Below are 26466 nucleotides of genomic sequence, written 5' to 3' on the forward strand. Positions count from 1 at the left end.
TTGACGCAGGTGTACATGGCTGAATGGGAGATGCCACAGACAACTCCGCTCGGGGTCTGGAAGGAGCCAGTCGCATAAAAGTTCAGAGCGGCCGTCAATTTGACAGCCACTGAGAGTGGATGCCCCCCCTACCCTCCCCCGCCTCTAGGTGCCAGGTCCTGCAACAGGTGGCACAGGTGTTGCACTGTCTCCTTTCAGAGGCGGAGACGTCGGCGGCACACTGTGTCCGACACCTGTTCAAATGTCACTCGTGCACGGAACTGCCGGGGTCTCTGCCCCCTCCTTCTCCTGCGCCCTCCCTCTGGGTGAATGGCGGCCACCTCCTGCCTCTGATGGTCATCTCCCTCTGCTCCTGCAAGTGGTAAGGCCCGGGCCTCCTGGGCCCGCAATTCTTCCTCCAGCTCCTTCTCCTCAGCTCCAGCAGCAACCAAAAGAACAGCAAGATTGATTGGTTGCACTGCAAGAACCACCTCGTCACTCTGAAGGGGGGTGTGGGGGGGGCAGAAATGGAGAGGAACACATATAGAGATTAAGGAACACTGCTTGCCCCTAGCACATCAACAGTCACTGTCCATCCCCCCAATTCTCCCAGCCACATGCTCCCCATAATCACAGCTCCCCCCAATTCTCCCAGCCACATGCTCCCCACATCACAACTCTTTGCAAAGTTGAAAGGCTGCAGCAATGCAATTTGCAACGATTTTGTGCACATCCTTCAGCTGGAAGTGAGCTGCGTGCGCTAGGACCCAGCAGCACCGCAAGACCCGAGGTCAGTGATGAGACCCGGGTCTGTGCTGCAAGACAAACATTGGAGACCCTGCAGAGCAATAGCCCCCCCACCCCCCCACACACCTGCAGAGCCGCCACAAACCTGAGAAAGAAAAGGGCCGCAACAAAAGGACACACAAAAGCAGCAGAGAGCCGTCGGACGCTATACACTTACCTCCTCACTAACCCTCACTGATGGAGCGCCTGAATCGGACTTTTATGGAGCTTGTCTGTTTCGTGCCGATTCTGGATTGGTGAGCCCAGTGGTAAAGGGGGAAGTGTCGATAAAGTTGGGCGTGCACCACATTAATTCAATTTAAATGCATTTAAATGGCCGTCACGCTTGTTTCAGGTGCGGTCCCGATTGCGGCCATTTTCGGGCCTTGGTGAAGGGGGAACCATGATGTGGAGATGCCGGCGTTGGACTGGGGTAAACACAGTAAGAAGTTTAACAACACCAGGTTAAAGTCCAACAGGTTTATTTGGTAGCAAAAGCCACACAAGCTTTCGAGGCTCTGAGCCCCTTCTTCAGGTGAGTGGGAATTCTGTTCACAAACAGAACTTATAAGACACAGACTCAATTTACATGAATAATGGTTGGAATGCGAATACTTACAACTAATCCAGTCTTTAAGAAACAAAACAATGGGAGTGGAGAGAGCATCAAGACAGGCTAAAAAGATGTGTATTGTCTCCAGACAAGACAGCCAGTGAAACTCTGCAGGTCCACGCAACTGTGGGAGTTACAAATAGTGTGACATAAATTCTGATTCTAGGATCGCATGATAAAGACTCAGGAGGAAAAAAGCAGAAATATTTATGTGAAATAGTGTGACATAAACCCAATATCCCGGTTGAGGCCGTCCTTGTGTGTGCGGAACCTGGCTATCAGTTTCTGCTCCGCGACTCTGCGCTGTCGTGTGTCGCGAAGGCCGCCTTGGAGAACGCTTACCCGAATATCAGAGGCCGAATGCCCGTGACCGCTGAAGTGCTCCCCAACAGGAAGAGAACAGTCTTGCCTGGTGATTGTCGAGCGGTGTTCATTCATCCGTTGTCGCAGCGTCTGCATAGTTTCCCCAATGTACCATGCCTCGGGACATCCTTTCTTGCAGCGTATCAGGTAGACAACGTTGGCCGAGTTGCAAGAGTATGTACCGTGTACCTGGTGGATGGTGTTCTCACGTGAGATGATGGCATCTGTGTCGATGATCCGGCACGTCTTGCAGAGGTTGCTGTGGCAGGGTTGTGTGGTGTCTTGGTCACTGTTCTCCTGAAGGCTGGGTAGTTTGCTGCGGACAATGGTCTGTTTGAGGTTGTGCGGTTGTTTGAAGGCAAGAAGTGGGGGTGTGGGGATGGCCTTGGCGAGATGTTCGTCTTCATCAATGACATGTTGAAGGCTCCGGAGGAGATGCCGTAGCTTCTCCGCTCCGGGGAAGTACTGGACAACGAAGGGTACTCTGTCCACTGTGTCCCGTGTTTGTCTTCTGAGGAGGTCGGTGCGGTTTTTCGCTGTGGCGCGTTGGAACTGTTGATCAATGAGTCTAGCGCCATATCCTGTTCTTATGAGGGCATCTTTCAGCGTCTGGAGGTGTCTGTTGCGATCCTCCTCATCCGAGCAGATCCTGTGTATACGGAGGGCTTGTCCGTAGGGGATGGCTTCTTTAACGTGTTTAGGGTGGAAGCTGGAGAAGTGGAGCATCGTGAGGTTATCTGTGGGCTTGCGGTACAGTGAGGTGCTGAGGTGACCGTCCTTAATGGAGATGCGCGTGTCCAAGAATGCAACCGATTCCGGAGAGTAGTCTATGGTGGAACCGGCAGATGCAGATCGCACTACTCACCTCAAGCCCGACTTTACCAAGTTTTCCCGCCTGAAAACGGGCGCAACTTGATGGTAAAATCGGGCCCAGAATTTCCTTATATGCTGTTAATAACTTATAAAATTTACATTTGTAATATCATGAGTTTCACATAAATTCCAGTCATGTATTTGTTACAATTGTTAGTCATAATTTTATAATTAGTGTGACACATTGATTTAACTAATTGATTTCTGCCATTTACAAAACATAGCATTTAGAATGCATTAGGCATAAAAAGCTGCATTGAATGACAATGGAGTCATTCCAGCACAGAAGGAGGCTGTTCAGCCCATCAAGCCCATACTGGCTCTCCGTGGAGCAATCCAATAAGTCCTATTCCCTTGCTCTTTCCATGTGGCACTGCGAGTATTTCCCTCAAGTATTCACCCAATTTCCTTTCCGCCTTCACCTCGTAAAGCTGTGATACCTGGTCATCGCAATTAGCTGCTTAAAAATAGTTGTTCCTCACATACCCCTGGCATCTCTAACCCAAAAATTTTAATCTGTGTTTCCTATTCCTTGTACGAGCAGCTTTTCTTTAATTCCCTTATCCAAACCTGTCAGAGTCTTGTACGGTTCTTTCAAATTTCTTCTCCTTTGTCCACCTCAACTTTTCCAAGCTAAACTTGGAGCTAAAATCCCCCATTCCTGGAACCATTCTGGTAAACCTCCTCTGCACTCTTTTCAAGGACCCTCACATCCTTCTTCAAATATGGTGACCCGATGCTCTAGTTGTGAACTTACCAGAGGTTTTGCAGAGATTCAGCATAACATCCCTGCCTTTGTGCTTTGTGCCTTTATCTCAATATGTCTTGCCGTCTTTAAAGATTTATGCGCACGAATCCCAGGTCTCTCTGCCTCTGCACACTCTTTAGAACAGTGCCATTTATTCAATATTGTCTCTCTCTCTCTATCTCTTCTGCCAAAATGCATCACCTCACTCATCTTTATTGAATTCCATCTCCCGCTTTTTGTCAGCGCATTCTGCTAACCTATCTAAGTCCTGTTGCAGTCAATTAGTATCACCTTCACTCTTTGTCACTCATCCAAGTTTAGTATCATCGGCAAATTTTTAGAAGTTCACTCTGTATTCCATTATCTGACTCATTTATTTATATTAAAAAAAAGTGGTCCTAGCACCGGCACTTGGGGAAACATTATTGCCTACCACACTCCAGGCTGAGAAGCAGCCATTTACCACAAACAAAAACAGAAAATGTTGGAAAATCTCAACAGGTCTGACAGCATCTGTGGAGAGAGAATAGAGCCAACGTCTCGAGTCTAGATGACCCTTCATCGGGGCCCCCCCATTCCCCCGATTTCTCCCCCCCACTTGAACCCCTCACCAGCAGCCCTGACCCTCCCCCCGCAGTCCAGTTCACCCCCCCACACTGCAGTCCTGATGCCCCCAAAAGGCTGCCCCACCCTCCACCCCGATGGGCAGCTCTGACCGCTGGCCTCCCTCCCTCTGTCACTAAGCCCAAAGTGCAGAGTGGCAGCAGGACCCCCTCATCCCCACCCCCACCAATCGCCCCCTCCAGAGGCCGTGTCCCCCCATCAGGCCCCGTGCCCCCATTAGGCCTCGCCCCCTTGGCACTGCCCGATGCCTGGTGGACAGTGCCATGATGCCCCCAGGCTGGCGAACCTGGAAACTTTAGTTCTGGGCGCACTAATGATATTCAAATACATTAAAGTTTTCATTTGAATAATTTATTCGGCACTGGAGATCCAGCTGCCGGAGATGCGCGGAGGCCGTGGTGCCCAGTCGGGAGTCTGCAAAACGGCCTTCGTTAGTCTCCTGGCCCGCTCCACTAGAAAAGCAGTGCAGCGGGCTGGGAGAATCGCCCCCATAATTGCAATTTATAAAGCACACCTCAATTATTCATAACGCTACAGTTATTGGATATTTGCATTGTTTTGAAACGATATGGGGAAAATGTTAATTTTCACTGTCAAAGCAGTAAATCTAGATTTCAAGGGAATCAGTTCAGTTCTGCAACAAACAGATGATCTTCTTTGCCAGCTTAACAAAGAGGTGATGGACCTTTGTGTAATTGCTCCTGGATGGGAGTTGGAGTACAGAGGCTGAGCTCCCTGATTAGCGGGGAAATGTGAAGACTTTATATAAATCTACCGATAGCATTTTCTGCCCACACCACCAGCAACCTCTCACGCTGCTGAATGCAGCACACCACCATTACTCACCCCAGCAGCACTGCCTGGCACACAGGACTCGCACACTATGTCCAAATGTTCCACCTTATCTTCACACACTCCCTGGAGAGACAGCCAGCAGCACAAGAGCTGCCTGGCCTGATGCTACTAGCAGGTAAAGTGGGTGGCAGCACCAAATTAACATGCTGCCTACATTCACAACTGGTGTGGGCAGGTCACAAATTATAACCTTTGATTAAAGTCAATTTGCACCAATTTTTAGTCCATGATGTACATTAGTAGAGAAAAAAATAGTCACGCTCATTTAAATTCTCTAGTAGTTATGCCATTACAGGTTGGTAAAAGAATGAGATCTATCAGTTTTAATTTTTAGAAAACTCATTCATGGGATACGGGCATCACTGGTAGGTCAGCATTTACTATCCATCCCCAATTGCCCTCGACAGAGTGGAGTGCCTTTAAGAGGCAACCACATTGCTGTGGATCTGGAATCACATGTCGGCCAGACCAGGTAAGGATGGCAGATTTCCTTTCCTAAAGGACATTAATGAACCAGATAGGTTTTTATGGCAATCAACAATGGTTAGATGGTCATCTTTAGACTTTTAATTCCAGATTTTTTAAAATTCAAATTTCACCAAATGTACACGCACCTAAATGCAACATCAGGACAGAATAATTCATTAACTCACTTTTGAAGATTATTAAGGAGGTAACCCATAAAAAGTCAGAAACATAATGAATTTACAGTGTAGAACTTCACACAGATCTTTGACAGTTTATAAACTCATAAATGAAGGATTAAAGGTTTCGGCCTTAAATCATGGTATACATAGGGTGAATTGAAAAGCATACCTGAAAGGATAAGAGAATCCTATCTCAATGTTCAGGTTACTTTCTGTCTTGTTCACACAGTCCACACTGACTTTCAGTGCTCCAGAGTAACCACCACATGTTGCAAATGCAAAGATTGCAAAAATCTGTCGAGAAACAAAATTTAGATTTAGACATAGTTTGGTATTTGAAACATAAATCTCTGGTACAATACCCTTTTCTATTGATAAGGTTGAATGAAGAATCTAAGTTGTAAATATTATATTATCATTTGGAAAATATGTGAACGTTGGTACGGTGATCAGAATAGATTGCATTGTGTACTTATGGAATTCAGTGGTTAGCACTGCTGCCTCACAGAGCCAGGGACCCAGGTTAGATTCCCAACTTGGGTGAACTGTGTGGAGTTCGCACATTCTCCCCGCGTCCACATGGGTTTCCACCAGGTGCTCCGGTTTCCTCCCACACTCCAAAGATGTGCGAGTTAGGTGGATTGGCCATGATAAATTGTCCATTAGTGTCAGGGGGATTAGCAGGGTAAATATATGGGGTTACAGGGTTAGGCTTGTGGGGTCACTGTTGGTGCAGGCTCGATAGTCCGAAAGGCCTCCTTTTGCACTGCAGGGATTCTCCGCTTCTATGAACTGACTGGTGTTCCTGGCCATATTCAAGTGCGAAGTGAAGAAGAAATCAGCGTATTAAGCAGCTGGCCCACATATTTCCTGCTTGAGCAATGTAAATGGGAATCTTCTTAACAAGTCATTTCAAAAATGTAGCTTCTTTTTCAGAACGAAATACTTAAGAGTGCACCTTAATGTTACAATATACATTAGTCAAAGATTTAGTCTGTGAAAATATTTCATTCATCCCCACCAAAGTTCTAATGTGAATTACAAAACACATAAATTAGTTCTTAGGTGCCAGTGTGGAGAACATCAATATCAATCCAAAATTGGATGTGCATTGAGACAAATAATAGAGACAAATAAATCCAAAATACATTCTGATTCCATTGTGCATTCAGAAAGTGATAAAGTACACTTAAATGAAGGGCAACATGACCAACCTCATTTCTTTCTTCACTTTCTCCCATGCCTATTTACAGAAATAATTTGCCATGTTATGTTCCATTGACCAAGCTATTGATTGCTATAGTTTGCGTGCAGTGTTGACTTCCAAGTTGCATTGGTTCAAAAGACAGGAAGCTGTCAAAGATGTGCAGTGCTGTGGAAAACACAAACTGAAAACTAACTGAAAGTGATGTACTCTGGTGTCTTTTGAAGTTTTGGCCCTTGTTGATCATTTAAGAAATATTAACTCTGGTGGACTGAATGGATATGGCAGAATAATAATTAAAGAATAGATGAATAACAGTATAGGCTTTTTTCCCTGTTTATTTGGGCTTGTGACATAAAGGCTATAGAAAACCAGCATTTCCTATAATCACAGGTTTTTATGGAGTATAGTACAGAACAATTAAGCTTTAATCCTGATAATAAGCACATGAGATGCCTATCAGTTCAATTGAAAAAACAGAAAAACTTCACATTGTCAGACCAACTAGTTCAAGTCAACATGAGGAGTCAAATTCATTTTGCAAGAATTCTAATTACAAGAATTAAGAATGTGACAATATAATTCTTCATTGAGACATGTTTTAAACTAAATGGAAAACAAGTAAAAGTCTAAAATCTTGGTGTACTTTCCAGAATCTTTTCACTGAGCCTCTGATGATGACCTGGGATGGAGATGATGGGCCAAGTGGCCTTCTCCAGTGGTGTAAATAACACAGCGAAACATGGAGGAGGCCACTTCTGAACAGCAGTGGAGAACAGGGAAAGTTGACAGCTTCAACACCCCAGATGGAAACCTTTCCCCACTGGACACACAATCATGTTATTAATGAATTCAGGTTGAGTAGGCTCTGGATGTTCTTGTGGGTGTCAGTTGCTTTTGATACCTGATTTGCATGCCAAATAGTTTAACTTTGAGAAAAACATCACTGCGTTTGACAGGTGTCTGTAAGATTCACATATATTAAATAGTCCAAAGACATGATGGAATTTCTATTCCAATTACCTTGTGAATATACGGAAGCAATTTTCTCTGGGACACCTGCTAGCTTAGATAGAAATGTAGATATCCTTATGAAGTATTTACATTTTGGCCTAGAAATGTATTAGCGCTGTACCCATTTATCGGGTGCAAAACAGGTGCTCAAGTGTCCAGTCTGGTTGTCAGTGTTCTGGAAGAATTATGATGCCAGCCATATTGGATTCGGTTTTGCCTGCTCAGAGTGCACACTGGAAGTGTTGAAGGCTGATTACAAGATCTAACTCTAAATATCCTCTGCTTGTTGCAGCAGCTTTTTTGAGTTTCGTCTGCCCCGGTGCCCGACTTACACACAGTATATAAACATGTACAGCAGGCATTTGACACCAACAGGCAGGAACACAGGAACCAAAATAGATCAGCCAGTCCTTCAAGCTTGTTTGCCAATTAATTAGATCATGGTTAATCTCTACTTTAAGTTTACATGCTTGATTTTGTTCCATATCACTTAAAACACTTGCCAAACAAGAAATGATCAATCTCAGTTTTGACATTTTCAACTGATCTAGCCTCAACAGGTGCTAGATTCCAAATGTCCACTACCTTTTGTGTGAATAATTACCTCCTGAGCAGCTCAGTTATAATCTTAAACTAATACTCCCTTGTTCTGGACCTCTTATCACCAGAGAAAATTGTTTTTCCTATCCTATCAATCCAAAATCACTTTAAAACCGAAATTATATCATGCCTTAATCTATACGTGGTGGGAATACAATTCAACTCTCTAAGCACTGGTCTATTTGTGGTAAATCTGTGCTGCATACCCTCCAAGTCTTCCTGAGCTGCAGTGCCCAAAACTGAAAGCAATACTCCAGTTGAGGCCTGAATAAGTGTCTAAATAACTGGGACTGGAATTTTCAGACAATTGTAACGTTTCCTGCAGCAGATTTCACCCAAAATCAGTGCAACAACTGGAAAAGATCACAAAATCTTAACTGCAAATTGGGTTCAATTCAACTCAAGTTTACATGATCTTCTTTCCTCATTTCGAATGTACTGTGTTAGAAGCAGGTCCCTCCCACAAAACAGCAAAATACAAATTAATAATTTCACTGGGAGTTTCTGCTATTTTCTTAATTCTTTCATGGGATGGGAGTGCTGTGGTAAATTTGTCACCCATCCATAATTACTGTTGAGAAGATGGTGGTGATCCACGTTCTTGAAGTGCTGCAGTACAAGTGGTGTAGGTACACCCATGGTGCTACTAGGAAGGAAGTTCCAGGTTTTTGATTCAGCAACAGTAGAGGAACAACAATATAGTTCCGCGTCAGGATGGTGCATGACTTGGAGAGGAACCTACAGGTGGTGCTGTTCCCATATATCTGTCACCCTTGTCCTTTTAGGTGATGGAGGTCATGGGTTTGGACGGTGCTGGTTTATAGATGGCACTACGGACCAATAGTGGAGGGAGTGAACATTTAAGGTACTAAATGTTGATGGTGGGGGTAATGTCAGTGATGGTAACGTTGTTGAATGTCAAGGGGAGATGGCTAGATTAACTCCTGTTGGAGACAGTCGTTGGCCAGACACTTGCGTGGTGCGAATGTTACCGTCACTCGTCAGCCTGAATGCTGTCCTGAACTTGCTAAATGCAGGAGCAGATAGCTCCAGTATCTGAGGAGTTGCAACTGATACTGAATACTGCACAATCATCAGTGAACCTCCCTCCTCTGACCTTATCATGAAAGGAAGGTCACTGATGAACTAGCTGAAGATGGTTGAGCGTAGGAGACTACCGTTAGAAACTTCTGCAGTGATATCTAAGGACTAGGATGACTGGTCTCCAACAACCACAATCATCTTCCTTTGTGGGGAGATTTCCCCCTGATTCCCATTGTCTTCAATTTTGCTAGGGCTCCTTGATGCAACGCTCAGACAAATGCAGTCTTGATATGAAGAGCAGTCACTCTCACCTCACCTCTGGAATTCAGCTCCTATGTCCATGTTTGAATGAAAGCTATAATGAATTCCGGGGCTGAATGGCCCCAGCACAGCATCTTTTCCTGTCTTCGGTCAGATGCCAGAATCGTAGCTTTAATTGTGTTTGTTTAAAAGTCTTTGAGGAGGCTTTGAAAATTAACCTGGATCTTTTGTGCACCAACCACTATTGGGTGCATCTTAAATGTTTTGAATGCAATTTGTTTCTAAAAATTTATGAAGGAAGTCTCTAATATACCCCAATCGAACCAGAAAATTGTATATTTTTAAGGGTCGGTTCCAGTCATTTAAGATAAGGTTATATACAGCGATGGATTGATGCTGTAATTAAAAATTAATCTTTGGGACAAGCCAATTTCATCTGCAATCATCAAACTGCGCTAAATTAATACCCTAAAATATATCAGGAGTATTTTTAACGCAATTTTACTTTTTTAAATTACATTTTAATGTATTGACATGTTGCCCTGCTGCATGGCAGATTTTGCATTGCGGCTCTTCAAATGAGTTTAAGCGAAAACCCAATGGAACAAGCACTTTTCAAACCGGCACAATTCTGGGCACATTATGAATTGGCATCACCAATCATGCCCAAAGTGGAAACTCTACCCCAAGGAGCATTATTTTCTCCCCTTAGGATTCAACCCATCTTGAGAAAAAATAACATTGCCTCAGTCTTTTTAGTCTGGCAGATGACTCACGTTCTATCCTCGGACTAACAGCTACATTCTTTTTCTCATGCACAGAATGAGGCAGAAGGAGAAAACATTGGGCTTTGCCCACATTATAGGTTCAGCCAACAGAGTAGGGACTGTGCTTATGTTATAACGGACTAAAGTTCAGCCCAATGACTTTGAGGGCCAAGGTAACTCTGGAAGTGCCAAATGATGCTCTGAGCAAAGAGTTTTCAAAGAATAATTATTCAAGGAGTTTGCATAAAGAAAAAGCTCAGAAATCTCAGAAATGTCTTCCATAAATGTATTACAAAGTGATTATACCTGTCATCTTTGACAACGTAATTTGCCATAATAAGATCCTTTCCTATGCTATCGAATCACTCATGTATAGATACAGTGGGCTACATTTTCTGCCCATTAACTATGAATGGATGACAATTTGTTGCCATCGATCTAAATATAATTGGAAAACCATCTTTCGAAAGGCCTCAATCATTAAATCAAAATGTTCTAATTATCTTACCAATAGAAGAATTGATCAATCTTAATTTGTAATTCCTTATAAAATATTGCCTGATGTAATGTAATGCCTGATGAAGTATATCCCAGGACGTTGTGGGAGGCGAGGGAGGAAATTGCAGGTCCCCTAGCCGAGATATTTGAATCATCGATAGTCACAGGTGAGGTGCCTGAAGATTGGAGAGTGGCAAATGTTGTGCCTTTGTTTAAAAAGGGCTGCAGTGAAAAGCCTGGGAACTACAGGCCAGTGAGCCTCACATCTGTGGTGGGTAAATTGTTGGAAGGTATTTTGAGAGACAGGATCTACAGGCATTTAGAGATGCAAGGACTGATTAGGAACAGTCAGCATGGCTTTGTGAGTGGAAACTCATGTCTCACAAATTTAATTGAGTTTTTTGAAGGGGTAACCAAGAAGGTAGATGAGGGCGGTGCAGTTGATGTTGGCTACATGGACTTTAGCAAGGCCTTTGACAAGGTACCGCATGGTAGGTTGTTGCATAAAGTTAAATCTCATGAGATCCAGGGTGAGGTATCTAAATGGATACAAAATTGGCTTCTGGCTGTAGAGAGTTGTTTTTCAAACTGGAGGCCTGTGACCAGCGGTGTGCCTCAGGGATCAGTGCTGGGTCCACTGTTATTTGTCATTTATATTAATGATTGGGATGAGAATATAGGGGGCATGGTTAGTAAGTTTGCAGATAACACCAAGAGTGGTGGCATAGTGGACAGTGAAGAAAGTTATCTCCAATTGCAACAGGATCTTGATCAATTGGGCCAGTGGGCTGACGAATGGCAGATGGAGTTTAATTTAGACAAATGCGAGGTGATGCATTTTGGTAGATTGAAACAGGGCAGGACTTACTCAGTTAATGGTAGAGGGTTGGAGAGAATTACAGAACAAAGAGATCGAGGGGTACATGTTCATAGCTCCTTGAAAGTGGAGTCACAGGTGGACAGAGTGGTGAAGAAGGCATTCGGCATGCTTGGTTTCATCGGTCAGAACATTGAATACAGGAGTTGGGACGTCTTGTTGAAGTTGTACAAGACATTGGTGAGGCCACACTTGGAATACTGTGTGTAATTCTGGTCACCCTATTATAGAAAGGATGTTATTAAACTAGAAAGAGTGCAGAAAAGATTTACTAGGATGCTACCAGGACTTGATGGATTGAGTTATAAGGAGAGGCTGAATAGACTTTTTCCTCTGGAGTGTAGGAGGCTGAGGGGTGATGTTATAGAGGTCTATAAAATAATGAGAGGCATAGACAAGGTCAATATCTTTTCCCAAAGGTAGGGCAGTCTAAAACTAGAGGGCATAGGTTTAAGGTGAGAGGGGAGAGCTACAAAAGAGTCCAGAGGGGCAATTTTTTCACACAGAGGGTGGCGAGTGTCTGGAACAAGCTGCCAGAGGTAGTAGTAGAGGCGGGTACAATTTTATCTTTCAAAAAGCATTTAGATAGTTACGATGGGTATAGAGGGATATGGGCCAAATGCGGACAATTGGGATTAGCTTAGGGGTTTAAAAAAAAAGGGCGGCATGGACAAGTTGGGCCGAAGGGCCTATTTCCATGCTGTAAACCTCTATGACTCTATAATCTTATTTTTTATACAGTAAAAAATAATTTTGCATTTCTTTTGCTACTCATGTTAATTAGTTGCTTTTCATCCCCCTAATGCATTATTTGTCTTGTGATGCTTCTTAAAGTTGCTTCCATTGTACCCTTATTTATTCAGTGCCCAGATTGATTTCTTCCAACAACGTTAATAGCAGCTTTCAACTTTCATAAAAAAGGGCTTCACTGGGGCATTTCACATACAGATATTACAGATCTGTATGTGAAACATCTGAGCCACAAAGGGAGAGATGAGGATTAGAGTCGTAGAGGTTTACAGCATGGAAACTGGCCCTTCAGCCCAACTTGTCCATGCCGCCCTTATTGTTTTTAAAACCTCTAAACTAATCCCAATTGCCCGCATTTGGCCTATATCCCTCTGTACCCATTGTACCCATGTAACTATCTAAATGCTTTTTAAAAGACAAAATTGTACCCGCCTCTACTACTACCTCTGGCAGCTTGTTCCAGACACTCACCATCCTCTGTGTGAAAAAATTGCCCCTCTGGACACTTTTGTATCTCTCCCCTCTCACTTTAAACCTATGCCCTCTAGTTTTAGACTTCCTTACCTTTGGTAAAAGATATTGACTATCTAGCTGATCTGTGCCCCTCAATATTTTATAGACCTCTATAACATCACCCCTCAGCCTCCTATGCTCCAGAGAAAAAAGTCCCAATTTATCCAGCCTCTCCTTATAACTCAATCCATCAAGTCCTGGTAGCATCCTAGTAAATCTTTTCTGCACTCTTTCTAGTTTAATAATATCCTTTCTATAATAGGGTGACCAGAATTGCACACAGTATTCCAAGTGTGGCCTTACCAATGTCTTGTACAACTCCGACAAGGCATTCCAACTCCTGTATTACAGGATGGCTGTCTAAATCAGGGACTTCTCTGTGCTTGCCATCAATGTCACTTCCGTAACTGAGGGCCGGATCTGTAGGTAGAAAAGCCCTGACTGTTGTTTCTGTCTTGAAATGGAGTGATCAGTTAGACACTTTCCACCCAGTGGTCTATCTGAATGTCAGTTGAGGCTTGGTCAATGCCACTCATCATTATATGGCCCACTGGATAGACTTTTAACTCACTGTGAGGCACCAATCAATCATTTCTATCATCAACTTCTAGGAGTACCCATTAGAGTGGCTATTTTCCCTCAAACCCAATGGGAAACTTTTAAGCTTTTGCTTCAAAAGCTCCAAAGTTTTACCTCAAAAATCATCATAAACTTGTAACGTGGGAAATTCCAGATGCAACCCCAGGGAAACAAAAATAACTGGCACTGGAAACACATTCCTGAAGACACTTGGGACAGATGCTGGCCAAGTTGGTGTGTGTTCCTCATTTGATTTAGACTGAAGTATTGCCGCACTATTCATACTGTTTATTGGTAACTCATCAAATGTGGGATCAAATGTGGGGGTGGTTGGGCAATCGGGTTGCCAATGACACCATTTGAAGGCAACCTGCATCTCTTAGAAGGAGAGGCATAATTTGCCTTCACTTAATTGAATCAGTGTAAATGGCAGGGAGGTCCACTTGATTCCTGGATGCTGCACTGGAGAATGTGGTGGAATTGGTGATCAGGAAGAAGAATATGATGTTGCCTATGAGAAACAGAAGAACTTCCAGGCAAGTTACCTGGAACCAGTGGGCAGAGATGGCTGAACGGATCAATGCATGAAATATTTCTTATAACCTTGCTACTAACTGATTCTTTGCCCTCTCTGCTCTTCCCTGGTTCATCAAAACCAGAGAAGCCAGATAGGTGCACCGTCACAAAACCGTACTCTTCCAGGCACTAACTCTTCCTGCTGTTAAGAAGGCATGTAAAATCACCAGCACCAATGCACCCCTTCCTTATGACTCAATGCATTCAATGCCCGTTTTGGGCAAGAGGTCAGCGAGAGCACGTCCTCCACCCCAGATGCCTCGGATACAGTCGAACTTGTATCCGAGGTCGCCATTACAGACGTCAGAGCAGCCTTCTCGAAGGTCAACCCACGGAAAGTGACTGGCCCCGATCGGGTACCCGGACGAGCACTCAGATCCTGCATGTACCAGCTGGTGGGGGTATTCACAGACATCTTCAACCTCTCTTGACAACAATCTGAGGTCTCTATCTACTTCAAGAAAATGACCATCATCCCTGTACCAAAGAAAAGCCAGGCAGCGTGCCTTAATGACTATCATCTGGAGGCTCTGACATCCATTATCATGAAGTGCTTTGAAAGGTTAGTCATGGCACAAATCAATTCTGGCCTCCCAAATTGCCTGGATCCACTACAGTTCGCCTGCTGACGCAACAGGTCCACAGCAGACACTATCTTCCTGGCCCTGCACTCAACCCTGGAACACCTAGATAACAAAGACACCTGTGTCAGATTCCTATTTATCGACTACAGCTCAGCCTTCAACACCATTATTCCTACGAAACCCATCTCCAAACTCTGTGGCCTGGGGCCTCGGCTCCTCCCTCTGCGACCGGATCCTGAACTTCCTAACCCCCAGACTGCAATCAGCAAGGATAGGCAACAACACCTCCTCCACGATCATCCATAACACTGGTGCCCCAAAAAGCTGTGTCCTCAGCCCCTTACTATACTCCTTATACACCTGTGACTGTGTGGCCAAATTTCCCTCCAACTCGATTTTCAAGTTTGCTGATGACATCACTGTAGTCAGATCTCAAACAATGATGAGACGGAGCATAAGAAAGAGATAGAGAATCTGGTGAACTGGTGCAACGACAATAATCTCTCCCTCAATGTCAACAAAATGAAGGAGATAGTCATCGACTTCAGGAAGCGTAGTGGAGGGCATGCCCCTGTCTACATCAATGGGGACGAAGTAGAAATGGTCGAGAGCTTCAAGTTTTTAGGTGTCCAAGTCACCAACAAACTGTCCTGGTCCCTTCATGCCAATGCTATTGTTAAGAAAGCCCACCAATGCCTCTACCTTCTCATAAGACTAAGGACGTTTGGCATGTCCACCATGACTCCCACCAACTTTTACAGATGCACAATAGAATGCATTCTTTCTGGTTGTATCACAGATTGGTACAGCTCCTGCCACCTAAAACACTACAAAGGGTCGTGAACAAAGCCCAGTCCATCTCTCAAACCAGCCTTCCACCCACTGATACGGTCTACAGTTCCCATTGCCTCAGAGAAGCAGCCAGCATTATCAAGACTCCCAAGGACACCAGACATTCTCTCTTCCACCTTCTTCCGTTGGGAAAAAGATACAAAAATCTGAGGACACATAACAACCCATTCAAGAACAGCTTCTTCCCTGCTGCCATCAACTTTTGAATGGACATACGTTATATTAAATTGATCTTTCTCTACACTCTAACTATGACTGCAACACTACATTCTTCACTCCTTGCTTTCCTTTTCTATGTAAAGTATGCTTTGTCTGTCTAGCGCACAAGAAACAATACTTTTCACTGTATGTTAATACATGTGACAATAATAAATCAAAACAAATGTTAAAGATCCGATAGTCAGCAGGATCAATGAACCTTCCTCTTCCTTACAGGGCCTCCTGCTGATTTTTTCCTTTTTGTACTTTCACAGGGTTACGAGAGTTTCTTCCTTCCCAGGGAAAAATGATGAAGCATGCAGCATACCACTATCAACCTGGAAACACTCTCAGGCCTACATTGCAAAATGCCTTCAGGCATATTCAGGCAATGGAAATTCTGTTTGTGAATGTCAATTGTTTCCTCAACTACAGCTCTGGTAGGGGCTTGAGTCTCATTGTTCCTCACTATCTGTACACATGTTCTAAGAGCCGTCATAAACTATGTGCCCAGGAGATACCATTGTCCTCAAGCAACAGGCCCAACATTCAATGGTTTGGGCAAAGCAGAGAGCAGATTTCTGGTGCAGGACAAATGTATCTTAAGAACTGCCAGAAAACTGGGCAAAGAACAAGAGGGTGAAAGTTTATCAGGGGTAGGCAGGAATGTGGGGCTGAAGTTACAATCACATCAGTCGTGATCGTATTGAATGGCGGAGCAGGCTAGAGGGGCCGAATGGCCTACTCCTGCTCCTAATTCATCCGTTCGTATGATGTAACTGCAAAATGTGGCTGGCTGCCTATCATCACACATCAGCTGCACACTGAGTGAAAGCCTTCCTATTGATGTATATTATAGTTCCTGTTATTGGACCATATGTGTGGGTACTTTCAATAACACCCCTAATTTGTGGGAAGCCTACTATTCTCGTGGAGCCCAGAACATTTAAAAAAAAAAATTTCTGTCTCCATGGGGAACCAGATGAACTTTTGTGCTTAGCAAGGGCATCCATCATTTGCTCGATGCAGCAATGCACTGCCAATTAAATCTTGTGGCTGATGCCATCCATTGCAACCTGGAATGACTATGAGCAATGTTCCTTCTAAACCATGTATTCCTGCATCAACCTGAAACTTTTTATGCAAGTTACACACATTTGTCCCCTTTGAGTTACTGTGCTTATGCAATTGTACAAAAATGTTTTAAGGGCCCACACAATTAAACAAATTGATTATGTGCTGCAAAAGCAATCCAGATTATATGACTATAAAGGTGTGGAAATTCAAGGCTACAGTCGCCTTTAGAGCCACGGGCGTTGAAATGTGTGAACTGAAGTTGGGCTGCAGTTGCCACTGCAACACAACATTGTTGTGTATGGCCTTCCTAGTGAAGTGAACATACCGAGCACGCTGCTTCTCAATTAAATATAAATATGATAATCTGTTTCTGTAGACACATATACTGTAATGTCTCCTTTGTCCTCCCCGCTTTTCAAAGACAAGTCAGTCTCTGCGTTCTGACTTGCTGCTCTTGCTCCTCGGCATTCACCAGCTCCAATAGCAAACAAACTGGCACGGTCATGTTGGCAGACCATTAGTTCTTGAGGAAGCCTCTGCTCAGAAGTTGTCCTACACCCTCAACAGGCCAGTGTCAACAACATTTTAAACTCAGCCGGAGTAACCAACACAACCAAGAGACTGAATGCAGCCGAGTACTCTTCCAAACACCACTGAATGGTCTCCTTCCACAGAGTTGGCACCAAAGATTACTGGCTGAGTTTAAAGTATACAGTAAACACCCTCAGTTCAATTTTGCAAGAGGATCATCTAGCAGCAGCAAAAGTGGCAACAATTCTGAAGATATTAAATTTAGGATTCTCAGTTTAATACAATCAGAAATTAATTTTGGGTGACCACATTGGATCAGGTGGTTTTTGCTCATCCAATGTAGCAAATGCGCACTTCTGTGATAGATAGGACATGGAGATCACTACTTGAAATTTACAGGTCCATCAATGATTATGTCTCTGCAATCTTATGCAGCCCTGCAACACCTCCACCCCTCAACCCTTCACCAAATCTCTTCATTCCTTTGAATCTGGCAATTTTTGGGTTCCCTTCTCCTTCCACCCAACCATTAGCACTGCATGCTTTCAGGCCCATGTTCTGGAGGTATCTTCTTGATTGTTGCTGCCTCTTCACATCTCTCTCCTTGTTTTAAATCATTCCTTAAAATTCATCCATGTGACTAAGCTTTTGTTCACAATTCCTAACCTGCGTTTCTTTGGCCTGGCATCTGCTTTCCCTTATGCTTCTACAAAGCACCTGAGGTGATTTTCAATGTTAAAGGCACTACACATATACAAGTTGTTGTTGTTCTTGGTTTACTGTCCATAAACTAAAAGGTGCATTCAATTGCTTTTAGAATGAAGTGAGACTGGTTGGAACTTCCAAGAAATGGGGTTTAGTAAGTGAAAAATTAATTCTGAGGTGATAGAAGAAAAGTTTGATTTACAGAATCTCCATTTTTTTAATCCAGAGGTCTTTTAAACAAAATTATCCCACACACCATACGACATGAATGAACTAATGATCCAGTAGGTTTTGTTAAATATATAAAATATCATATAAATTTTAAAACATGTATAGCAATATTAAATGCCAATGGTCCAGTAACATTTAAGAAACATTTTAAAATGTCTTAACATGTCAGCTATGATTTTGTAACAGGGAATATAAAGGAATCAGCAGCTAGTTCTTTGAGCTATTTTCTTGATGTGCAGTGAGGTGACTATTCCACGGGGGCCAGTCAGAAGTGACAACTCAATTAATGGCCATCTTGTTACAACACATGATGGGCTTTATAGAATACAATCCAACAGCAGAGGCAAATTGAAAAATGAACAGAAACTATGTAAGTCAATCAACAGCTGCAAGAAAAAGATGGATTTGTGCAGTTGGCATGGTGCTTCTTTGGTAGCAGTTCTGATTTTTCACTGTTAAATGCTAATCGACCCACTGAATTTCCAATATTTTATGTTTTATTTCTGATCGCCAGTGATCATGGTTTCTCTTTCTATCTGTAGTGCAGCTCTTCTGCATAATACACAGGAAATTGTACATCAAAATGACTACCAGGTTAAAAGATTCAATTTATACAGAAAAAAACCATTACACTTTATCAAATTAAATTGGAAAATTAATGTTTTATTGAAACTCACAGTATTCCAGTTCCCTACTGAGTGATAACAATATTGGAAAGTACATTATAATCTTCCTATCAATCAATGTCGACCCTAATAAATTAGTAATTAACTGTGACTCTGTGGAATCTGTGATAAGCAAAATCAAAAATTGAGGATTTCTCATTTACAGAGGTAGAAGTTGAAATCACTTCATTGCAGGATCCACATAGCAATAGAATTGTAAAGGGAGGGAAGGGGGAATAAACTGATGGCAATGAAGGGTAATGGAGAGAGAAGTATTGAGGAGGCAGTCGATAGAATCTGGTAGTGACACAATGCTTTGGGGTGAGGGAAGGAGGAGACTGGCGATAATAATGATGGGAAGAGAATGCCAGTAGGAACTGGGGAAAAGATAAAAGAATGCCAGTTTGAACTTAGTTAGAAGGGGAGAAGAGCGGCAGATTACATTGCTTCATGTAATCAATCACAGTGGGTCTGGTTTTAACTCTGTGTAAGTATTGTGTTTTATTCAGTATTTTGAATGAGTTAAAGTTGGGTCTTTGGTAGGGAGGATTTGGGAAGGTTAGGGAGAGGGCTGGACTGGAGAGTGGTATAAGGGAGGGAGTCAGTAGGATGAAAACAGTGGTTACACCTAAGTTGGGGGGGGGGGGCGCTCCGCTGCATTCAGCAAAGGGCAGCCCCCGAAGAGCGAACTCCCTTCCTTCCCGCTGCTTTAAGGACACAGGGAAGCCAGAGAATTCTGGCGCATATCTCAAAAACTAATGAACAGATTTCAACAAAACTTGGTACACAGATAGGGTATTACCCAAGGAAAAACTAATTACTTTCTGGTGAAGAGCAAATCCAGATCCTGGAATTTTTCAGAGGATTGGGTGATAGGACAAATTTATTATTTTTAAAAAAGGATGTGTGTTGTTTGATTTCTAATTCTATTGTTTTAGAATGTTGTGGATTGTCTCAGTTATTATGGTGGATCACTAACGCTCAGTTTGGCTTCCACCAGCGTCTCTCAGCTCCTGACCTCATTACAGCCTTGGGTTCAATCATGGACAAAAGGGCTGAACTCCAGAGGTGAGGTCAGAGTGACTGCCCTTGACATCAAGGCAATATTTGATTGTGTGTGGAATCAAGGAGTCCTAGCAAAACTTGAGTCAATGGGAAGGCATCAGGGGGAAAACTCTCCACTGGTTGGAGTCACATGTGGCACAAAGGGAGACGGTTGTGATGATTGTGGGTCAATCGTCTCAGTTCCAGGTCATCACTGCAACAGTTCCTCAGGGTAGTGTCCTTCATCTATGACTTTCCTTTCACCATAAGGTCAGAAGTGGGGATGTTTGCTGACGACTGCACAATGTTCAGTAGCATTAGTGTCTTCTCAGATTCTGAAGCAGTCCATGTCCAAATGCAGCAAGATCTGGATAATATCGCTGAATCCCTCACTATTACCATCCTGAGGGTTACCATTGACCAGAAACTGAACTGGACTAGCCATATAAATACAGTGTCTACCAGAGCAGGTCAAAGGCTTGGAATGCTGTGGCGAGTAACTTGCCTCCTGATTCACCAAAGCCTGTCCACCATCTAAAAGGCACAATTCAGGAGTGTGATGGAATACTCTCCATCGCCCTGGATGAGTGCAGCTCTAAAAGCACTCAAGAAGCTTGACACCATCCTGAACAAAGCAGCCTACTTTATTGGATACCCCTTCCACAAATATTCAATCCCTCCACCCCTGACAAACAGTGGCAGCAGTGAGTACCATCTACAAGATGCACTGCAGGAACTCACCAAGGTTCCTTAGGTAGCACCTTCCAAACCCATGACTGCTACCATCTAGAAGGACAAGAGCAGCAGATACCTGGGAACACCACCACCCGGAGGTTCCCCTCCAAGTCACTCAGTATCCTGACTTGGCAATATTTCACCATTCTTTCACTGGCACCGGGTCAAAATCCTCAAATTCCCTCTCTAACAGCACTATGGATGTACCTACACCTCAGGGACTGCAGCGGTTCAAGAAGGCAGCTCACCACCACCTTCTTAAGATCAACTCGGGATGGATTTAAAAGATAGATGAATTTTTAAAAAACACCTGCCAAAATGTGAGCAGTGTTTTCAAAGCAGGTTGTTGGATGTGGACTGGGCTGAAGTCTCCTGAATGAGATGGAAGTTCTTAATAAAAATATTTCATTTTTTTAACTTTGCAGCTAAAGGCCATCAAGCAGGCAGGGAAAAGTCTCTTGGAAGTAATCGTCATAATGTTGAGTTAATGCAGTGTAGTGGAGGCATGCACTCAACTGAATGCTCTCATCATTTGCTTTAATATTTGCTTTCATCTTATAATCAGCTTATAATCATGCCAGTTAGTGAATAATAAGTCATTATGCATTTGAACCCAAGTTACCTGTCCACTGTGTGCTGTATTAACAGATAATAGATAGTGGGTGCGATTTTCCTGTCCCACCCGTGGTGGGAATTGTCACAGGCAGGATGGAAAGTTGCCATAGGACCGGAAAATCCAGCATATGTTATTAGTTTAGGAATCTAAACTATAATATACCTTTCTGGTCATACTAATATCAATTTTTGCATGCTTTAGGGTGCATGCTTTTCGTTGATCAAACATCCAAGGGTCAAAATCTTTCCTACTTCAAAAGTAGGCAAAAAATTTTTAATATATGAATGAACTAGTAGGGGATTCACAGAAGTGTAGGAATGAATGTTAACTTGTAGGAGTGCATGGAATTTGGTGTGGGTAAAGAGTTAAACTCATGGAAATTGATGTGTTGGGAAGCTGACTCCAATCTGCCAACAACTTTCGCATTTAACTGCAGTGGATTAGGTTGCAACCCCATTGAAAATGAAGTTGGGTTATCAATTTCAATACCTTAATTGCTGAGTTCAAGTGAATGTTATTGCAGAGCCTTGGATTTCCCAGGTTTCCTGGAACTCAGCTGTGCAAACAATATTGTCACGGCTACTGAGAGGCCTGAAGTCATGACAGGGAAAGATGCCAACAGTACTGGAAACTCAGCTGATCTTGTGCCTTTTTAAAAATTTGTTAATGGCATGTGGGCATTGCTGGCTGGGCCAGCATTTATTGCCCATTCCTAATTGCCCTTAAACTGAGTGGTTTGCTAGGCCATTTCAGAATACATTTACGAATCAACCACATTGCTGTGGATCTGGAGTCACATGTAGGCTAGACAAGGTAAGGATGGCAGATTTCTTTCTCTAAAGGACTTCAGTGAACCAGGTGGGTTCTTAGGAAAATGAGCAATGGTTTCATGGTCACATAAGATTTTTTAATTCCAGATTTTTTAGTGAATTCAAATTTCACCATCTACCACAGTGGGATTTGAACCAGGTCACCAGAGCATTACCCTGGATGTCTGGATTTCAATCCAGTCCAGTGACAATATCACTACATCACCATGAATGGACAAAAGGTTTTGTTCATGGTATGTATGCATGTCTGCTCCACTTTGGTGATATGATCTATTAGATCAGCACTGATGCTGTTTTACTCTGGATGTCAGATAAGGACCATAAAAACATCAACAGTGCCAGCCCCAGCAGCAGTGACAGCACCAGCAGGGGGAGTAACAGCCTGCTCCTCACTGACCTGCCCCTCCACAGGAAAGAGGGATGAGTTCACAGGAGGCCACACCCACAACATGGCTTCCTTGACATGTCAGAACACTGGTGTCTAAGGTGGTTCAGATCCTCCTGTCAGGTGGGAGCAGACATTTTCAGCCTGCTGAAACTACCACTGTTGCCAAACCTTGTGACCCCACTTTAGCAGCTGTGATAGTCACCACCACCCTCAACTTCTATTCCTTTGACTCCTTCCAGGATCTACCAGTGCATTTGCAGGATTACACTGTTAGCAGTCCAAAAATACAATCAAAGGATAACTGATATCTTATTTGCCAGGGCTGGCAATTATATCAGTATTGCCACTGATGATATCAATCAGAATGCTACAGGTATTTGGGTTAGTGGCTCCAGCTGGCTCCCCATCAATCACAAGGGCATCCACTCTATGTTCAGTTGGTGTGCAACTGCAAAGATCCATACGTAGGTATCCTCAAGATTCTAGGGTAGCTGCCATGATGCTTTTGTTCAGTGGCAATCCACCCTCTCTGATCTCTTTACACCTGAAAGCAGACTTGCCAGCTGCCTGCTTGGGGTCAGGAGACACTCACTCAGTTGCCATCCACAAGGAACTCAATAATTGAAGCCCAGGAGTGACACAATGAAAGCCATATGACAACCAGATGTGCCATTAAGCAAACTGTTAGCATGCCGAAGATGTGCATCATGGATGGATTTCGAGGCGCCCATCAATTTGAACATTCTGGGCTCTCTAGAAGGTGGTTGTGTGCTACACTATTCACAACACTGCACAGCTGCAAGAGTTGGATCTGCAGAGGTCCCAGAGCCTCTTTCTGTGATTCTGAGAGGGAGGAAGAGAACAAAGAACAAAGAACAGTACAGCACAGGAAACAGGCCCTTCGGCCCTCCAAGCCTGTGCCGCTCCTTGGTCCAACTAGACCAATCGTTTGTATCCCTCCATTCCCAGGCTGCTCATGTGACTATCCAGGTAAGTCTTAAACGATGTCAGCGTGCCTGCCTCCACCACCCTACTTGGCAGCACATTCCAGGCCCCCACCACCCTCTGTGTAAAAAACATCCCTCTGATGTCCGAGTTATACTTCGCCCCTCTCAGCTTGAGCCCGTGACCCCTCGTGATCGTCACTTCCGACCTGGGAAAAAGCTTCCCACTGTTCACCCTATCTATACCCTTCATAATTTTGTATACCTCTATTAGATCTCCCCTCATTCTCCGTCTTTCCAAGGAGAACAACCCCAGTCTACCCAATCTCTCCTCATAGCTAAGACCCTCCATACCAGGCAACATCCTGGTAAACCTTCTCTGCACTCTCTCCAATGCCTCCACGTCCTTCTGGTAGTGCGGCGACCAGAACTGGACGCAGTACTCCAAATGTGGCCTAACCAGCGTTCTATACAGCTGCATCATCAGACTCCAGCTTTTATACTCTATACCCCGTCCTATAAAGGCAAGCGTACCATATGCCTTCTTCACCACCTTCTCCACCTGTGTTGCCACCTTCAAGGATTTGTGGACTTGCACACCTAGGTCCCTCTGTGTTTCTATACTCCTGATGACTCTGCCATTTATTGTATAACTCCTCCCTACATTATTTCTTCCAAAATGCATCACTTCGCATTTATCCGGATTAAACTCCATCTGCCCCCTCTCCGCCCAATTTTCCAGCCTATCTATATCCTGCTGTATTGCCCGACAATGCTCTTCGCTATCCACAATTCCAGCCATCTTCGTGTCATCGGCAAACTTGCTGATTACACCAGTTACACCTTCTTCCAAATCATTTATATATATCACAAATAGCAGAGGTCCCAGTACAGAGCCCTGCGGAACACCACTGGTCACAGACCTCCAGCCGGAAAAAGACCCTTCGACCACTACCCTCTGTCTCCTATGGCCAAGCCAGTTCTCCACCCATCTAGCCACTTCTCCTTGTATCCCATGAGCCTTAACCTTCTTAACCAACCTGCCATGTGGGACTTTGTCAAATGCCTTACTGAAATCCATATAGACGACATCCACAGCCCTTCCTTCATCAACCGTTTTTGTCACTTCCTCAAAAAGAAGGAAAGTGATGCAGCTAAGGTACCAGCAGAAGCATACACTGCAACCCAGTATTGTGAGATTTACATAGGTCCCACCAATCATCCATCTGAACGCCACTATACCCATCTCCATGTAGCCCTCCCGTCCCCAACACAAAACAATCCTGAAACAACCAAACATCCCTTTCATAGCATCCCCATTGCTCAGCATCAATTATTGTCTTACTATTCATCATGTAGAAACACAGAAAAAGAAATAGGCCATTTGGCCCCGAAAGCCTGTTCAATCATTCAATGAGATTGTGGCTGATCTATGACCTAACTAATATATCAACCTTTGCTCCATATTCCTTAACATGTTTGACCAACACAAATCCATCAATTTCAGTTTCAAAATCAACAATTGTCAGCTGTGGAAGAGTTCCACTCTTTGAGCACCCTTTGCATGAAGAAGTCAACCTGTCTGGCTTGAATTTTAAACAAGGACTTGGCAGTAACCCCACTGCATTCTCCATCCTCTACCAATCAGAGTCCAATCAACATTCTCTTCTCATCAGTATAAATTGTGCCTCCCTTTATTGTTGAGTTATCTTGTGTATCTGTTCAGATGAGTGCAAGATGAAAAGCTTTGAAAGCATGTCTCTTTTTCAGCAATACTGAAGAAGTATTTCTTAATTTCACTCCTGAAAGGTCAAACTCTAATTTTTAGACCATGCTCCCATGTTCTGAACTTCCCAACTAGCAAAAACAGTTTTTCCCAATCTACTCCTTGATATCTTGAAAACTTTGACTAAATCTGATTTGATTTGATTTATTATTGTCACCTGTATTAGTATACAGTGAAAAGTATTGTTTCTTGCGCACTATACAGACAAAACATACTGTACATAGGGAAGGAAAGGAGAGAGTGGAGAATGTAATACTACAGGCATAGCTAGGGTGTAGAGAAAATCAACTTAATGCGAGGTAGGTCCATTCAAAAGTCTGATGGCAGCAGGGAAGAATCACCCCTTCTAAATTTCAGGCAATACAACCCCAGTATATGTAATCTTTCCTCTTACCTTAACTCTTGGAGACGGGCTATTATTCCAGTATATGCTACACTCCATCCAAGGCCAAAATATCCTTCTTAAAGTGTGGTGCCCAGAACTGCACAGTACTCGAGGTGTGTTCCAACCAGGGCTTTTTACATCTATAGTATAACTTCTACCCTTGTTCTCTAGCTGTAAGCATCAGCAATCCATTAACCTTTTTGATTTATTCTCTGTACCTGACAATTATATTTTAATGATCTGTGTACCTGGGTACGCATCTCTCTGGATCTCTACTGTTTCTCAAATTTCAACATTTCAAAAATGTTCTATCCTTTTTGAGTCCAAACCTCACATTTGCCTACACTGAAGTTTGTTTGGCATAGTTCTGCCTATTCACTTTATCAATATCTCTTTTTTAATTGGATATTTTTACCTACACCAATATTGTACACCATTGTGTCATCAACAAATCTATATATGTGGCTTTTTATCGCATTATCAGATCATCTAAGTCAATAATGAATACAGTGAATAGTTAAGGCCCCAATGCAACCCTTGCAGGACACCAAAAGTCACATCCTGCCAATAAATACCTGTCCATTACCCCTACATTCTGTATCCTTCTATTCAGCCGATTTCCCAGCCAAGTTGATAATCTGCCTTCAGTTTTGTGGCTTCAACTTTTGCTAATAATTTCTTCTGAGAGACTTTATCAAATGTCTTCTGGAAGTCCATATTAATA

At 43.4% G+C, this 26466-nt stretch overlaps 1 protein-coding gene across 1 annotated transcript in view; it reads right to left on the reverse strand.

Annotated features, from left to right (window-relative positions):
* Window positions 1–26466, reverse strand: part of synpra (synaptoporin a) — a 353939-nt gene that overhangs the window by 108157 nt on the left and 219316 nt on the right. The window contains exon 3 of the mRNA XM_078209520.1: window positions 5658–5782. Within this exon, the coding sequence (XP_078065646.1) occupies window positions 5658–5782 (125 nt within the window). The remainder of the gene's footprint in view (window positions 1–5657; window positions 5783–26466) is intronic.

The sequence above is a fragment of the Mustelus asterias genome, chromosome 3 (assembly GCF_964213995.1).
Source record: "Mustelus asterias chromosome 3, sMusAst1.hap1.1, whole genome shotgun sequence".
In the NCBI taxonomy this organism is placed as follows: domain Eukaryota; kingdom Metazoa; phylum Chordata; class Chondrichthyes; order Carcharhiniformes; family Triakidae; genus Mustelus; species Mustelus asterias.